At 40.1% G+C, this 19318-nt stretch overlaps 1 protein-coding gene across 1 annotated transcript in view; it reads right to left on the bottom strand.

Moving 5' to 3' along the window:
* The window catches only part of sema6bb (sema domain, transmembrane domain (TM), and cytoplasmic domain, (semaphorin) 6Bb), a 184705-nt gene that overhangs the window by 59383 nt on the left and 106004 nt on the right, over positions 1-19318 (bottom strand). The window contains exons 6-10 of the mRNA XM_030132778.1: positions 12601-12699; positions 11055-11145; positions 8343-8462; positions 5921-6009; positions 4839-5056 (exon numbers count right to left, since the gene is read on the bottom strand). Coding sequence (XP_029988638.1) covers positions 4839-5056; positions 5921-6009; positions 8343-8462; positions 11055-11145; positions 12601-12699 — 617 coding nt within the window. The remainder of the gene's footprint in view (positions 1-4838; positions 5057-5920; positions 6010-8342; positions 8463-11054; positions 11146-12600; positions 12700-19318) is intronic.

Below are 19318 nucleotides of genomic sequence, written 5' to 3' on the forward strand. Positions count from 1 at the left end.
CTGACTTCCCAAGCCTGTATGAAGCAGCAAACACCTTTTTAACAAGTGTATTTTTCTTGAGACATAGCTTGACTGTCAACTTCACGCACCTCTCCTTTCCCACTACCAAGTCCTAGCTCACTATGCATTCCTCTATCATCTGTTCTTGTGCAGGCCCGAGGGAATGGCTTCCACATCTGCACATCCTCCCTTGTGTCACACTTCTCCTGGCACCGCAAACCTGTTCTCCTCTTGCTCCTTGTTCTCCTCATTTCCCCTCGTCTGCTGTGTTTTCCCAGAGGGACGTCCTGTTGCCTGACCCTGTCACATGGGATTCTTAACAACCCAAACCAAACATGGCCTCCCACTCTCAGGATGCACTAGATTTACTTTTACTTTGCATGGGATGTTTTCATTGCATTCCTGCGCGGCTCCATTAAGGCTAATGAGCCCACGTCAGAATTCTCCAGGCATTTTCAGCTGACAAAACAATAGCAAAGAAATAACGAGAGTAGTTAGCTTCCAATAGGAGTCCAGTGCAGTACAATGGCTATAAACCTTCCAGTTGGCATCTTTGCTGCTGTTCTTTTGACACTTGAGTCGCTAAATAAAGAAAATAATACTTTTTTGTCTTTATTTACTCTCTCTCATCTAATTTCCTTTCTTCTCCTCTCTTTTAAGTTTGCTGATGCTCTCTGTGCCTGCTTGACCTCCTGAACAGGAGGAGTTTGAGTGCAGGAGGTGCTCAGTAAGAAATCCAGGCTTCTTTCATCCTCCTTATGAGAGGAAGGGCCTTGGGCTTCAGAGGTGGATGCACAAAGAATCTGGCATCCGGGGGTGATTTTCTACTCTAGAAGTAGAGGCTGAAGTATCCACGCAAATGCAATATAATAATAGTCGAGGAACTGGTACCGGATTCCTGGAGAGTGCAGGCATCAGAGGAGATGAGCAAGTCCAGGGGAAACTCTCCGAGGGTGTCGTAATACCTCGACTCCATATACCTCTACAAGGGTCCCATACATGCTGCATGGGGCCAAATGGCAGGAGAGAATAGCTATTCCTGCGCTCCCAGGTTCTGATTCACGCTGTTTTCCCCGCATGCTGCCAGCCAAAGCAATTTGTCTGGCAAGCATTTAGCAAGTGTGCTGCAGTGTGCCACCGGGGACCAGTGGGAGTTTTGCAGCTCACCTCTCACATTCTTTCTCTTTTTGCTCATTTTCCTTCATCACACATCTCCTAATACATCCATCTAGACCTGGCCTTTATCTCCGTCTTGCTCAGCAGTCATATAAAATAGGACCCGGTAGCAGTTTACCCTGGCAGAGGTGTGTGTGTTCAGCTGGTTCTCCTCTATGGTAAATGCTGTTATCTGGGAACCATTGTAAGCCTGTTTTTGTATGTGGATGTGTGTTTGTGTAAAAGAAGAGGTCTGTGTGTACGTGCGAAGCATCCATCTGCCTCTGCAGGCAGTTGCCCCTCTTTGCAGCATAGCTCTTCCAAACACACAGATAAGATGCAGCTGATGAAACAGTTTTAGATCTCAGAGAGCAAGGGAAGCACGTGTTGTCCATTATTGACTTCCTCGTCCTTGAGTTTCTCATCTGTTCTCTTGTTCCTCGTCTCCCTCTTTAGTCTCTTTTCTGTCTCCTCTCCCCTCATATTTACACACTTATCAGGTATCTGTCCATCCAGCTGCTTTTGTGCACATCTTCCAGTTGTAAACAAACAATCCTCAGTGAAAAAGTTCAATATTAAAGTGAAATATCAAGAAATTACACTAAATTACACTTAGTGTATTGATAAAAAATGGTAAGTGGTGATTAAAACAGTTATAACTAACTGTAAATCTATGCCTGTATATGTGGACCCATGAGGAAACTGTAAAGTTGACTTTAAAAAAAGAAACAAAACTGCCATATTAGGAGGGAAATTGCAATGACGCAACACTATGTATGAAGAGCTGCAGAAATGTATGTAAGACGAAGGCTTTAACAAACTGCCAGATGTCTACCAGTGGTTTAGGGAAATGGTCTCCAACCCCTGGTCCTCGGACCGGCACCGGTCCATGGATCATTTGGTACCGGGCCGCAAAGAAAAAAAAATTGTGGTTAATATTAAATCAATTTTTTCCATTAGTCTTGCAGAGATTTTATTTTGAAAAGCAGCCATTTTCAACTTCGCCTCACAACCGCTCATGAATCAGTAGTAACACAAGCTAAAGAAATGAGCCAAAAACAAAATTCACTGGAGAACTTTTTCGGGAAGAAACGAGGAAGCGATGAGGCTGCAGAAGGGTCACAGACTGCCTGCAAACAGATAGCTGCATTTAGAAGGAAATATCAGGATTCCTGCCCAAGTTACAGGTTCATCGCAACAGGTGACACACAAGCGCCTCAAAACTGCTCCGGCATGTCAATCCATGTTTGAGACAATTTAAATTCTCTGTGCATTCTGGATTAAAGTCAAAGCAGAATATGCAGATCTCGCCACAAAAGCCCTGAAAGTCCTTCTTCCGTTTCCAACCTCATATCTTTGTGTGGCTGGGTTTTCTGCGATGACAGTTACCAAGTGGTAGACTGGCTCTACGGAACACACCTGGACTGTGTGTCTCCCATCAGCCCCAGATGGGACCGTCTAGTTGCAGGGAAACAAGTCCAAGGTTTCAACTGATTCTGCATTAGGATGAGTTGATATTCTACTGTAGAATCATTGTAATTGCCTGATATACAGTGTAGGTGTTTTAGATCACATGCTCTGAACTGACAAAGGTTTTTGTTATTGGAACCCCCGCACCTCTACCCGGTCCGCGGAAAAATTTCATACATGAAACCAGCCCGTAGTACAAAAACGGTTGGGGACCACTGGTTTAGGGGATTATCCATTCATCGGTCAATGGATCAGGTAGTATGCCACTGATTGAAATATAACATCTAATTTAAACTTCTAATAAGTACAACAGCTATAAAACTCTCAACAAGTGTATTTGTTATTCACTTATATAATGAATCAAATAATAATAATAAAGTTTATTTATATAGCAATTATCACAAAGAATTCACAAAGTGCTTTACAATAAAACCTGAAGTAAAATTATTAACATTCAAATATTGAATGTTGAAACTTGATTTCTATTAATTACTGTCTTTAAAAATCTACAGATATTACTGATATGCACAAACTTCTGATTGGACCAACAGTAGTGGATAGAAACGTCCATACAAGCCAATTTCTTTTGAGAGTTTGCTGAAAGTTCAGTTAGAATTTGGATGGAAACCTGACTATTGTCATTGTCTTTCCCATTGACTTTCGCCTCCGTCCTTCCAGTAGGTGAGAGTGCAATAGTTCGAATGACTTTCCTGCTACTGAGCATTATTTTTTTTTAAAATAACAAATCAAGCGACTGTATTGTATTTGGAACCATGGCAGGCTGGAGTTATACTCCAGGCTGCATTTATGTGAGAGCCTGTATTGATTTGAGAGCAATGTCAAATAACAACGACTTGCACAGATTTCTACACACTTGCTTTAATGTTCTTGCAATACTAGTCCCAGCAAGTAATGTCAAGACCATTCAGATACTGCACGGTGTAAGTATAAGCGAGAGATAAAGTGGCTACCACGGAAAAGGCATACTGAAGTCTTTTCCATAATTCGAACCTATTAATCTGCAATAACTTCCATCCCTCCGGTAGAGTCATGATTTGTGGAACCGTGGAACCACTGCCAAGGCAGAATGAAACAGCTCAGCGCCTTACTAAGACAATTTATGATGTTTTTGTCTGTAATTTGTCACCTGCCTGTGCAAGTCATGTATACAACATGCATTTTTTGTGCAGATTTATAGGCTACCCACAGGATCACAATCACAGATACACAACACTGCTCTTCATGGGTTTGATGTTACAGTTTCCTATTTAGCATTTTGATCACAGCTTTCTTGGTAATTCTGAAAAACCTAAGATGTCCTCAAATAAAGCTCGATAAGCAGATTATTCTAACTGTATCGGAATAGAAAAAGGGCAATCAAGAAAACTTGTTTATTTGCACTGCTAAGGAATTAACTAATCTCCTTAGTAGCAGTTTTCTCACTAGATTTATTTCCTTCAAAAGGAATGTTGTTCTAGTGTACACACCAGAAGTACACTGTCTGTGCATCCGACATAAACATTCTGACATGTTCTCCCCGTCACTCACTCTCTGTTTGTTATTTGTGTTGTCTTTGACTCTGCAAATACCCACGGTCTCCCACAATCCATCGTTTTTTCAGGCAGTGACTTATCTCATCTCCTCCTTTTCCTGTTCCTTCTCTCTCACCTTTTTTCAATTTAATCTTGTCTTTCAACAAATCACCCTTTTGTCCTCGCTGAAAGCATCCCATGTGTCTTCAATTACTCTGTACCCCACAATCTTGACCTTTTTCACATCCACACGTCCTCTTTCATTTTCTCAGGAGCTTTGTTATAGAAAGCCTTGCTCTTTTTGACTTCACTAGGAGACAGACTGGTGGTGGTCCACTAAATGTTCAAGGTGAGCCGTGCACGGCTGTGGTTGCAGACGGGGTGTCTGCTTCAGTCGGTTTAAGTTAGCCGTGACAAATTTCTACATTAGACCTTAAACAACAATCTCATTACATCCCCTCTTCTTTTTCCAGAGTAGACATGGATTGAAATCTCTACACTTATCCCCTCACATACGTACACCTACACAAATACCACAAATAAAGCTTCTTATTTGAAGTCAGACAAGCTGCGTATTGATCCCAAGTGTCTATCCTTGAGCACACAGACATGCAGTCAAAGTGTATATTTGTATTCTCCGTCGGCTGCTTAGGGGTATACTTAAGCCTGCTGATGCTGTACCTGTTTGCTGGTGTGGAGAACACCCCAAGAATGATGTCCCTGCCGTGCATTTTGATGATGGGACTTGTCGAGTGAAGCAGGTTGAAGTAGAAGTGGGAATCACCGGGGACAGAACAGTTCAGACGAGCTTTAAGGAATGATGTCCACTGCTTTTCCAACACTCGCTGGGACCCACCTTGGTCCCGTTTACAAACTCTGGCCACACGGGAAACCACTACCTGTAAGAAGCAAGGAAATAATAATGTAAAGAATCACGTTTAGCAGGCGCAGAAAATGAAATGCAATGTACTGATAGGCCTATGAGCGCATTCTGTATAAGCACAGCTCACATATCACTCCAATGACTAACTCGGGAGTTACAAAACATTCCCAGGCTTTGGGTTTCATCTTCCAAAAGGCAGATTTGAAAGCTCTTTTCAACTCCTCGGTGATCTCAAAAGAGTCATTTGCATGCTATTTGTGATGCATAAACCCTGTTTTGACAGATCATTGTTTTATAATGGTAGATTTAATATCAATTATTCATGAAAATGTCAGTGCATCTCAAAATGACTTCTTTGAACACTCTCATCCGCACAACGGTGCTGTTTAAGTATCCATTTACTCGTCTCTGTAAACATGTCGAGCCACAGACCTTGTGCAAGCACTTCGCCACAAATGTGGATAGCTAATTTATTAGAGAAACAGGTTTCCTGATGCTGATATTCATTTCTTAAAGATGCATCACCGAGCCACGGTAGGGACAGAGAATATAGAGTCAATAGACAGAAAAAAAAAAAAAAAAACACTCTTGGGTTAATACAGACACGAGTTGTTTGCTTAGACCGTGATTTGTGGGATTAGATATGCAGGCAAACAAATATGAGAGTGAAAGGTCAGTGGAGCTGAGGGACAGGGCTTTATATTCACATTCAAATAGTAGCAGCGGAGAGATGCTATTTCTTTTCATGGTGTTGCATTTTAAGCACACACTCATATTTTGCTCCACAGTCCTTTCAATACAAATCTAAAGGAACTTGAAGTAGCAGTTTCTTTGTGAAGTAAGGAAGGAAGGTATGTTTTCATCAGGACATCGTTTTTACCTTCTCCAGGTAATTGAACTCCATGGCAATCTCTCTGAAGAAGAAGTAGATGTGAGGTCCCCACTCCACAGCGCTGACAAAATATGGCTCTGTATTATGAGAAAGAGGTGTATAAGAGGAAGAGGGATTGAGGTGTAGAGAGGGAAAATGTTTAATGAAATATAAATGGACCATGAAAAGGCATATAGCAAATAGTGTCCTCATTATGCATCATTCACTCTCATGACGCAGAGGTAACATGAGGGCAGTGAGAGAGAAGCAGAGGCCATGTTTAATTTTATTACATGGTGAAAGGGGATTTCACACCAAACAATAAGCCCATTATGACTCTCCAGAAACTAGAACTCAGTTTCACGCTACGTATTTTGCCGCTATAACATCTGTACGCAACCTGTGCTTATGAGTAGATGTTTATTTGACTGCTTTGTTTTCATTTTTACGTCTGACTGCGCAGCGACCATCTGCCCGAGCAGGAAGTTTGACAGCTCTGTGTCCAACAACCTAAACACTGAGTTGTCAGCCTGCTGACTCAGCCCTCTGCCGCTGACACTCATATCGATCCCACATGCCCATAGAGTGATGTGGACATACACTCAAACCATCAGATGACAACATCAGCAAGAGACGTATCCCTGATCAGAAGATGCAGTTGATGTAACATAGCGAACACATGTATCTAGGGCTTCGACTCACATTCTTGATTCATTTCGTTATTACTTTCTAGATTAACTGATTCGTTGTTGACTCTATGAAATTTAAGAAAACACTTCTAGCTCAAGATCAGTTCAGTTTAGTGACACAGAAGATGAAATAAACCAGAAAATATTCACATTCAATGCAATCATAGAATCATTTTTTTTTCCTTTAAAACATTACTTAAACAAATTATCAAAGTTGTTTCAGGAGCTGAATGTGAATATGTACTATCATTTTTAAAAGATTTATTTTTGGGATTTGTGGGGAAAGAGAGCATGGGAATGACATTCAGCAAATGGCCTCAGGCTGGAAACGAACTGGGACCGCAGTGATAAGGCAAAGCCAGGTGAGACAGTGGAGCACACCAAAAATAAACAGTTTCTACTGCAGCTCTCTCCTCTCTGTTCAAAGACTAAAAATAATAATAAGATAGACAACCTGACACAGTTTAAGACCAATATGGCAAAGAGAAGTCAAAATATTGGTTATGGGAGCTGCAACTGCCAGAGGATACTCTACACCTAAAAAACCCCATAGAGGTCTATTTTACCCAGACACCATTTGTAGTCCACAAAGGTCAGGGTCTACACTATCATTGTATTAAGTTCTTCTCTTCACCAAGAAATGTGTCAAATTGTCTCCTTTGCTTAGGATGTCTGATCTTACACTTAAAGTATCTTTACAAATACTTGTAGCTTTGCATGGGTGTCACTACAAATCAGTCTAAAATGACAGTGAAAATGGCTGTTAAAAAATTTGAATAAATATCTGTCTCTTTTCCATGAAGAACATAAACTAAATAGAAAAACAAATGCTCTTAACTAAAATCCTACAATGTTTAAATCATTAAGGGTGTGAAAGTCAGCCAACATTTTCTTAAGGGTAAATTTGACCTTGTGGCTGTTATAGCTATAAATGCCCATATTTTTTACTTCACCCTCCAAAGGGGAAGCAAGGGGTATTGTTTTTGGTTCGGTTTGTTTGTTTGTTTGTTTGTTTGAATTCATACCAAATTGGGTTGATAGACTGCCAGTGACCCAGAATAAATGTGGTTACATTTTGGGAAAAGTAGGTCAAAGTTCAAATTTTTTAGGAATTTTTTTAATCTTTTTTTTTCTCCCATTTACTTATAATGGGTAAAATTTCAAATGTCTATAAAAACATCAATTTTGTTTCAATTCACTTCAAACTTGGCACAGATACAGAGGCAATGGATATGCTGACATCACCGCACACATAGACATGATGACATCAGCTGGATCGATGCCAAAATAAGATTCAATATGTGCAAGGGGCGGGGTTTGTTGTGCCTGGTACCACTTGTTTAAATATGGATTTATCTTGTTTATATTTAACAATAGGGCAATTTTAACTAGGAGGCTCCAACATTTTTAATAAAACTGAGTAATACTCAGTTGGAAAACAGTTAGAGGTAAACTGAACCCATTAGTGGTTTCAGTTTTATCTAAAAACACCTATGATTGGGTATTTTATGACAAAAATCTGCATGTCTAGACTAGATTTATGTACTGTAGAATTCTTGTTTCCTGTCAGACCACTTGAATTGAACTACTCTAAAAGGTAATTATAGAATTTTTTTGTCTATTGATGCCATAAAAAATCATGCACTGAGGCTTTAATTTAATAGCTGACACCTAATCAATTAATCACAACAGCTGTACATGCCACTACATTAATGTATGCACATACACAAACAGAACAGTACCTCGGAACCACTTGGAGTCGTGTTTGACGGTGCGCAGAGCAGGACTGTCCCCGAGGCTACGGTAGATCACCGCATCAATGGCCAGGAAGTCTGTCACCGTGGCTGTAAACAGATTCCCCTCTGACACGCACATACACAAAACAGACACACACAGTCAGCCGGAGCGCCTGCCAAAGCAACAATACAACTGCAAACAATAAAGCCAGAGAGAATGTTGCCTTATTATGAGAGTCCTGCATCATAAACCTTACATAACTGACCTGTCAACAATTTAATTGCAATAACATAATTGCAGAACTCCCACGCAAAATATAGTGTTGCTACGTTGAAATAATATCAGATAATGGGATGATGGCTGAACAGTAATGGCTCCCTACAGTTACAGCCACAAAACACAGTTGATGTGATTATCCAGAAGCATTTAAATACATTGGAGTAAACAAAGTAGATGAATAAAGCTGAGGAATTACATTAGTGTAAGGCTCTGAAGAGTAAAAATCAGTTTTGACTATAAAACCAGTGGTGGATTATACATGTCTACACTTCAGTACTGAAATTGTTTACATGTAATTATAATTAATTAATTAATTACTGTGTTTGAGGGAGTGCAGAGACACAGTTTCAATGGTTTTGTATGGAAACATAGTAGGGTGAGGTGGGATACAAGCTAACATGTAATCAGACGAACTATATGGCTGTGTTAAGCTAGTTTTAATTAGTGCTGTAACATTACGACTTTTAATCAGATTAATCACATGGTTGCTGAGGATTAATTTTGATTAATCACAATTAAATATCATTCATTTTTAATCTATATTAATTGTGTTTCCTTTTGCATGAGCAAATAGACTCAAGAAAGAGGGGAATAAATATGCACTTAACATGTTTGTCGCAAGCTGGGCGACGTGTTAGCTGAAGTGCTAGCAGAATCCCCGACTAACATATGCATCGCGTTAATGTGGTATTTTAAGATGGAAATGCTTTGGTGAAAAGAAAACTTCTTTCTGCAGAGTGTGCATAATACTTTATGTTAGTCAACTGTTCCATCTTGATTTTTTTGGTTCTCAAATTTTCCATCCAGAGGGCCAAGCATCTTCCATCTTCATGGGTTGGTTCTGCAGCCTGTCACTACCGGATCAACGGCCCATTTGTCCATGTGTGACGCTAACTCTACTAGGCCAAACTGCCTGAAATGCGTTGGCAGAGACATTCAGAGTCATTCTGCACTGCAGATGGGTTAATTGTGTTAAAATTTTTAATTGGATTAATCATGACAATGGATTAATCTGCATTAATGGGTTAATTTTGACAGCCCTAGTTTTAATTATAATCATTGACTCTTTTATGGTATTGATGAGTATGCAACTTCGTATCTCAAAACACAACATTTCATTTGACTGCCTTTAGCTTTGATTACAGGATTGCAATGTCACAGCATCTATTTTCATCCAGAGTTGCATTAATTTTTTGGCCAAGATTTTGTATTGATGATGGGAGAGTCCCAGTACATCCCAGAGATTCTCAATGGGATTCAGGTCTAGACTCTGTAGCAGCCAATTCATGTGTGAAAATGATGTCTAATGCTCCCTGAACTACTCTTTGACAAGTCTGGTGAGCCTGATGGAAAACTCTGGTCCTTCAGTATATTTAGGCTGTGAGCTGAATTGGACAAATAATGTTGTGAACCTAGACATGAAAAACTGAATTGTCATTACACTGCCCCCACAGACTTATACTGTAGGCACTAGGCATGATGGGTAATCACTTCATCGTCCTTTCTTCTCATGCTGATGTGCCCGTCTATCTGGAACAGGGTCCATCTGGACTCATCACACCACATGACCTTTTTCCATTGAAACACAGTCCAAACTTTATGCTCTCTATCAAACTGATGGTTATTTAAAAAATGCATCAGTTAGGGTTAAAGAACTTGTTGCAGCTTTAACTTGCACTGCAGTAAATATCCAATGCTCTGAACTCTTTTTGGGTGACTTTTTTTTGGTCGGGCCAGTGTGTAATTTGGCAGGTAATTTTACATCTAAATGGTTATGCCTAGTTCTTTCCACACTGTGGTATTGATTAGTTTTACTTGTGAAAGATCTGAGTCCATCAGTATTTGCTTTTCCATTGGACATCTGCGCAAAACTTTACAGATATTTACTAAACGTCGAAAAAACAGAAGTGCATAATTTCAGTTTTTCCATTAAATCACAAATGCGATGATTTATTTATTTATTATTGTGAGATGACACGAGAAGTCATTCCATCAACATGGTGATGAAATATCGTGTTGATTTACAGATATATTCATTATTGTTATACATTACCCCTCTATCCTGTACTAAATTAAAAAATGATTCAGTTTCCTGGTGTGTCCACAGATGCCGTACCATATTTCTATTAAAACTCTTCCTCACTTGTTACATCCATCAACATCAGTTTTTTTCTTTTATTCAGGTGACTCTAGTTGAAGAAAAGGTCTTTCCATTGCAGTTTACCAACTGTGCTGCACCCAAAAAAAAAACACCTCTTGCCAGCGCAAAAACTTTTAATCAAAAGACAAAAGTTTTGGCAAAATTGTGGTTTTTCCACTAGGTACATTTTTATGCGCAAGTTATATTCTTGCAATTTGAGGGTCAATGGAAAAGCGACTAATGTCACATTTGTTGTGTCCACATTTGGGTTCCAATCATAGATAGGGATGAATCTTACCTGCAAATAGGGCTACGTTAGCATGTTTGGGGTCATAAGGACATCGTGCCATTCCACTGACGGTGTCTCCAGCCATCTCCAGAGTGTCTCCCTGCACATAAACACACACAAATCCACAAATCAGTCAGTAAACTCCAAACAATATGAATGCATCTACAGCCGCATCATCAAAAGAAGCCACAAGAGAATGGCAATTAGGGAGTGTTACCATAAGTGCAAACTAATGATTCACTGGTGGCAATTAGGCACAGCAGCAACAACAAGAGAGTCACATACTCATGCATAAATAAAACAGGCAAACAAACACACTCATTCACACATACAGAGACTCACACACCCATATAAAGTCATAAAGAAAGTAATTCACATGTGTTTCCAGCTTTCACACGTACAAACACAACACAGCGCATACCGTCATGAATATGCCCACGTTTTAACAACATAAAAGGTAGCTCTGAACAACCCATTTCAAATGTGCACTTCAATTCTCATCCAGAGTTGAAAATGAAATAATTTATAGGTGTCATTTCATTAAAACACAGCTATAAATAAAACAGTGGATTCGATCACTAACTAGTCCCCAGAGAAACAGACAGTCCATCAGGCAGAGACAGGTGTGTTACACACTGTGGTAGAATGTCATTAGTGGCTGACAGATAATGGGCCAGGTACGTCTCAGTGTTCCACTGTTGCGCTATGTTTGAAATGTGTGAGACTGAAAATAACACTTATCTGAAAAAGCCTTTGATAGTGGAGGGATTTTTTTCTCCGTCTCTCACTTTTTTCTCGCTCCAAGTCAACAGCCTTCATCCCTCATTTAATATTCCCGTGGAATAATGTGAAATCAGCCAAGCAGACGATTAATATTTATGTGTAGTTTTTCTTGCACAAGTTTGAAATGGTTACCGTAATTGAGTGAGACAGGGGGTTGGTTGGGAAGTGCAGCATATTCAGCTGCATGGTGGAGGATTCAGGTGAGCTCCTTCAGAGTCTCAACAAATGGAGTTTGGACAGAGCGCAGGTTGAATCAGGTCAGTCAGCAGCGGCAGCCTGAACCCCTGGTGTCTCTGAAAATCTGCCTCTTTGCTTCTCTGGCTGCTTTCTTTACCTCAAGCCATGGAATCAAACCAGGCAAACAAGTCACGTCCTCACCCTTACTCTCTGAATACTCTCCTCCTTCCCCTACTCCTCTCCTCTTTGTGTTCTTCTTGATTATCCGTCTCTGACTCTCAATGATAACAAGCTCGGCAGACCACAAAGTTTAACCACCGAGAAATAACAACTGTTGTATCTCAGGAAAACAAGGCTCTGGAACTGCCTGACAACAAGGATAAATAACTCCTGGGGAGGAAGTCAACGTCGCCTCGAGTGCTGAACAAACAACTCTAATCAAGCTGTAAGTTTTCACCTGAACAGAGGCACTAATTGTGCAACAAAAGCGAGGTATCTCTTCTACAAAAATGGATGAGTGACGTCAAAGCAGTCATTAGAATTCATCCTGGGAGCTGTAAATGCATGTAGGTACATTTGGTTGATGTTTACTTACAGTGTAGTTGGCACAGAGAGGGTTGAAGGCATTAGTCCCACAAACAAACAGGCCTCCTTGTCTGCTGAGCAACACCTTCATGAAGTTACGACATTCATCCTGCAGGAGAGAAAAAAGAGCGAGAAAGTGACAGAGATATGAATCATGCAGGTGGGTTACAACTGGCAAAGTGTTGAGAGTGAATAGAGCTAAAGCTAGGTTTACTTTTCAGAGAATGATTATCCAAACTCCTCTGTGAAATGAAGCTTTTCAGTTGCCTGATGTGTGAAATTAACACTGTCAGTCATATTCATACAGTCTGAACGTAACCCGCAGAGACTTGAAGTGTCTACCCTGTTTTCACAGGCACACACAGGCATATACGTATACACACACATTCACAGCGGATGTTGACTGGCAGATGGTAATCCTCAGTCATTTAAAAATATGCAGCAGATTTAAGGCTAATTTCTCCACCGTGAGGCTTTAAACTACAGCCTGCCTAATGACAAAATAAACCACAGTCACACTTCCATTCATCCAGGCTCACTCTTTGAAAACAACCACATGGTACAGGCATTAATAGCTGCCACAGCTATTAGCCACATGATACCATATGAGAAAAAAAAAAAAAAAAACAGTCCAGTGAAACAAAAAGAATTTGGAGTCAATCTTTTAAACCTGCAGAGGTATTATGTGCCCTGGTAGTTACAGTAGACAAAACACATGTAACCTCTGACATACAGTAAAATGCAGGTCACACAGCTGCTCATTCTGTGCCTCCAGCTTAGTGGGTGCAGGTGTTTTAACAGTGTGAGACCTGTTCATATAGACATACAGATTTATTCAAGAGACAGACACAATCTGGACTATTTGTGCATTCATACTTTTATAGATTGGATTATTGAAGCAGTGGCTGTTGACCTTTTTGCTGTAAAATCTCCTTAAAAAAAAGTAATATTGACTTGAAATAAACTTTACACATTTTGTTCTGGAAATGAGCTGTAAGGATTTCAGTCAGAAGGATTCTTCCTCATTGATTTTGAGGTCATTTATAGCCTAAAGTGGTTAAAGTATTTAAGATTTAAGATTTAGAAACTAAAAAAAAAACACAACAAACAAACAAAAAAAGAACAAATGATTTTGGTGGAGAGGGATTTCAAAGGAGTAAAAATGTTGCTGATAGTTTTGAGACTGGAAAATGATAATTTCAGGCAGAGGATGATTTTTCTACACTGACTTTAAGGACATTTACAGTCTGAAATGGTTAAAGTATTTATTATTTTACAAGATTTAGCAAAAAAAACTGAAGGAAAAAAAAGTAATAATTGTAGTTTGTAGTTATTAGAAACTGGACACCCACTGAACTCATCAGCTAAGATGGAATAATGAAAAAGAAATTATTGATCAACAAACTCAAAATAAATAATCAATTAATTTGGAATTTAACACAAAATTAAAACTAAAAAATGCACTTGGGAATATTTTTTCAACTATTAGTTTGAATGAAATTCACTTATTCCATGTGAAAAGTCTCATACATGCCACAGTTGAAGACATTCTACTGATAGTTTGTTAAATGCCCCACCGAGGCTGATTAACCCTTCTGCGGTGCCCGACTGTCCGCTATTGATTTTGTTTTTCTAACCTATTCTAGCTCAGCTCCAGGCATCGGCATCAGCTGTCATACATCAAGATTTATCTGGTCTGAGTCCAAATTTTACCAGAAATGAAAAAACAGCAGTAAAACTATGATGTTTATGAGGGTGAACTCAAAAGCTTTAGGAAGTTTGAGTTTTGCTATTTCTACAGTTTGTGTAAGTTAAAGCTATTTTATTTGGCTCAAATGAAGAAACTTTGATGAATCATTCCCGCAGAATGTAATGGTTAAACACATTCACTAATGACCTGAAAATACATATGACACCACTTTACTTCATTTTTACAGCATATGGATAGGATTAGTGGTTCAAGAGTTGAACTTTTTAGAGAAAAAAATAGGTATTTTATCCACAAACACTGGTCCCACACTTATTAACCAATCACCTGTACAGATTTTTTATCTCTATTTGGATTGAGTGAAATCTTTTGTTTTTTGTCTCAATCTCCATATTTTACAACTGAAATGTTATGCATTTAAAGCACGTGGGAAACAAAACAAACCAACTGCGACAACAAAAAAAATCTTGTGGTCAATATTAAGCCTGAAGCCTCCAAGTGAAAAAGTCAATGTAAGTGCAACAACAGACTTGAGTGTGAGACCAGAGTGTGTCACCTGTGTGGGTGTGCAGACTGCAGACTGAGTGGTAATGTACAGTAGATCAGTGGACTACAGCCAGCAGCTCCTCCCCACAGTATTAGGGTCTCAGCCAGGATGGCACCAGCTCAGACACACACACTGAACGGGGTCTACTTCGAGACCACCGATCGCACTGATGTCATCAGAAAGAGGAGCAGGAGAGGTGGTGATAGCACACAAGTCAAATGATGGTATGTTCGTGTGTGTAGGAGATCAGAGGAACAGCAGGAATTTGATCAAGGGGTGAGTGTTATTCCAGATGCTCCACCCGACACCCCTTTACACCCTCTGCCTTCCCACTCCACTTCCTTCAGGGTTCTCATTTTTCAGAAGGAAAGAAAAAACCAGTAGAGCAGGAAGTATTTTCAGTGTGAGTATCTGTGTGTTGTGGGGGGTGTACAGAGAAAGGTGTAACTTTCTAATAGCGCAGCACAATGTGACAAACTGAAGAGCAAAAGTGACAGAAGCAGATGTGGCAAAAGTACACACATTACAAGTATAGATACTAGATAAAAGAGAAATATTTATTCAACTTCTTCATTGCAGTGAAAAACAAAAGTTTCTGAAATGTACTGAAGTTTCTGAAGGACATTTGTATCACTTGTTTCTGTGCAAATCTACCTGAACCTGATGTCATATTAATACAACATACAAAAGACTATTAATCTATTCAAACTGCAAATACAATACACTCAACGTATCATAATAATAATGATTATTATACTCCAAGATTACTGAAGGGTAAAACCCATTTGCTTTAATTATGACACTCTCAATAACATAAAATACCAATGATACAAGGAAGATTTAAAAAAATATTTACAAAGGTATAGAAATACAGATGAGGAGATGAGAATAGGGATGCACAAATGGGTTAAAACATGCACAGACAAAAGATTAATAATTTTTGATGATGGGTTTCAATAGACTGAGGATCAGAACAGTGTTAAATTTATGGGTGTTTTGTGAAGGAAGTGATGATTAATGGAAGCGAAGAAATTAAAGAAAATTCTCCCAAGTTCAGTCAATATCAGTTTGACTGTCAGCAAGTGAACTAGAAAATATATATTTTCTATGATTGTGCCTTTTAAGTTGTTTTCATTGCGCAATGGATACACCAGTGGATTGAAATGTTCTTTGTTGTCTGATCTCATCAGGCTGAAGTCTTGATCAGAATTCATGATGGAAAGGTAGCAAGGTAAAATAAAAGAATTCATCTCAAATAAAATGCATAACAATTAAGTCTATTTTGGAAGAAAATGTAGAAAAAGTACAGAAATCCACGTTGAAATGTAGGGAATAAAAGTAATAAAATCAGAATAAAACTCAAAGTACAGACACCTGCAAACTCTAACAAAAACAGTATTTGTACCACATCTAAGAATACATATTTGTCTAATTTTCCCCACATACATGTGTTCATCTGTAACTGGTGCATGTACACTATCCATGTGTGTGTATAAATGTGTATGTTTGTGTGTGTCACAGCACAGATGCATGCTCGTGTGTGAGAAACATTTGCATGCTGTTTGTCGATGGGGTTGCGGTCTGTCAGTTGCTTGCTCGGTCAGAGCTATAATAACAAAGCCAGATGAAGCACTCTTAATAACAACCCAGTCCAACTGCCAGCCTCTCAGAGAGGGGAGTAAACACTGAGAGGAGCCCTTAAACCACTGCACAAATGTAGACATTTAGCAGTGATGGCAGACATAAAATGGAAACATTTCACCACTAAAAACATTCATCCTCCAACATTCATTTGCACTCTATGGATATCAGCATTCATTCCTTGCTGCATACACACATTTCATTATCTGTTATTCACCAATTCTAAGAGGCAATTTGAAGGTATGGGTCCAATTCAATCTTTTGGATAAGGGTTATACTGTAGTTTCCATTTTAAAAAACAGGAGAATAAGAATCCAGCAGCAAACCACTGAATTTAACGATAATTAATAAATCCAAAAGCTGCCTCCTCCTGCTTCTCTTCTTTGCCTCCCCCTTTTCTCTGCTCCCTCGCTCCCTGGGCAGAATCCAGACAAAACGCCACCTGTGCAGGCTGGCATGCCTTCCCGAGACTCAGACGACTGCAGCCCTCCTCCTCCTCCTCCTCCTCTTCCTCCTGCTCCTCTTACTGACAGTGGCAGTGCTGCCTAGCCTTTGAAAAATTAATCTGCAGCAGATGAATTACACAGGAGCACGCGCCCCACTGCAAATATGACCATAGTGGTGAATGGAGGGAGAATGTTTACCTAAATAAGAGCGACAACGAACCCAGGAAGATTGGAATAGTACAACTCATATGAGGGAGCTAGTTTTTAAATATGTGAATCTGCATTTCTTTAAACTCGTGCAGGCAGCAGGTTTTTCATCATATCTTGCAGAAGGAAGCCAGCTTTATACTTCTTTGCAGATGTTGGAGTGATTACTTGCCCCTTTGATTGTCAGCGGAGGCACAAACATCTTTCTTATGCAGACACACGCATAACGTCTGCATGAAAAAAACAACCCCTCATCCAAGAGCAGTCATACACATTTTAATGCAAGCAAGCACACACACACACCTACACCTACACACACACACACACACACACACACACACACACACACACACACAGTCGGAGCTTTGACAACAAGTTCTCTGTTGCACAATACAGCTGCTCTAAACAACCTGCAGCAGTCAGACACTATTAAAACTGATGAGGCTCCACCTTCTGCATCTGCTTTCCATCTATTGTCCGGAACTAAACCTTTAGTTAGCCATGATAAACAACCGTTTCATGTGGATTGAGTTAGGGTTCAGCATTTGTACTAATGATGATGCTTTTTCCCAAATGAAAGTGGGTTTTTACCTCTGGCTACAATCAGCATTCCTGCTAAGCTAAGAGAACTAAGGAAATGGTCAGTGCATATGGTTAGTGAATCATCACTGGCTTCATTCTCTCATAAACTGTAATAAGTTACAATCAGGGACTGCTTTAGTGGTGTTGGTGCAAAAGGAGCCATCTAACGTAGTACATCAGGGGGTCATATTTAGCAAGCTACTCCTCTAAATCTCCAAAGTTTCCATTACATGCCTGGCTGGTCCCCTGATGTTAGCGACCAGGGGAGAAGAGCCCGGTGTGCTGCCAAGAGCCACCATTGAGCCAGAACTCTCCCACTCACACACACACACACTCACACTGACACACAATACTGTACACACAAAACACACAAAGGTTGGCGAGGCCTCCTCTTCACTCATTAACAACAGGCCTGTCATTTCCAGAAAAAAAACCCTGACGTACTATGTTTGACTGAAAACAGAGTGACTCTTGACGACAGGAAGAACGTGTGTGTTTATTCGTGTGAATGTGGGCGGAGGATAAATTAACAGTGGTACCAAATTAGCAGCAGTGCGCCGTTTGGGGGGGTGTTGCGGTCTTACTCAGCATGTTAAAGCTAATCCGTGGCCCTCTGCAACCCTTCTTCGCCGTTTGATTGTAATTCTGAGTGAACACACCACAGGCCACAAACAAACATCAGACACCAGAGGGAAGGGGATGGGCAGAGATAGTGAGATAATAGAGATAGGAGGGGGAAAAAAAGAAAAAAAAGAGAGGTAAACGAAAAGGGATATGTGAAAAAGGAAAAAAGGAACAAAGACAGAAAACCATGGAAATTTTCCAGACCAGTCGGCCATGTGGCAGCCTCAGCGGTGGAGCCGACCTGCAACAAGACCTACAGATCGTGGGGTCAGCTAAGCTCCACTCCCTGGTGGAAACACACATACACACACATACACACACTACCCAGTCTTTGACCACAACACTTAACCCAAATAACCCTTGGGAATCTCTCTGTATCACAACCTGCAGAGGAAGCACTGACTGAGTGGCACACAACCAAATCATTAATTTCTTGTCATTATCAAATGTCAAAGGGGGAACAGGTTTGTGAGGAACTTGGCTGTTTGGGGACACGGTACACGGAGAAGACAGCACTCACACATGCAAATGCAGTCGAGTCGCCACAATAAAATTCCATTGTACGCTTCTGCAACAGACACGTATCATTTGTCATTGAAGGATACTCTATTTTTCTGTCAGAGGTGGTTGTTAGTGGGGTGGAGGGTGAATACACAAAATCCTCTTCCATTTTGACTCCCATTTCAGACAAGGACACGTCAGAATTAACCATTTATACAGAGTGACGTTGATTGGTATTTGGCAGTGACTCAGCTCTGGAGCATCTGAACAAACATGACACAGAACAATTACACATATATGCAACAGAATATGTTTTGTTTAATTCAGGAAGAGGTTGTGGAGGTGGAGGATGTGATTTGTCATAGATGTGTAGGCCAGTGAGTAGGGTGGTGAAAAACATGGGGTGCAGGTGGGTAAATGAACACAGTGTGCTGATTGGGGTGGGATAGACTGAACTCATGGAAAGGGCTTG

The sequence above is a fragment of the Sphaeramia orbicularis genome, chromosome 4, assembly GCF_902148855.1.
Source record: "Sphaeramia orbicularis chromosome 4, fSphaOr1.1, whole genome shotgun sequence".
NCBI classification, from domain to species: domain Eukaryota; kingdom Metazoa; phylum Chordata; class Actinopteri; order Kurtiformes; family Apogonidae; genus Sphaeramia; species Sphaeramia orbicularis.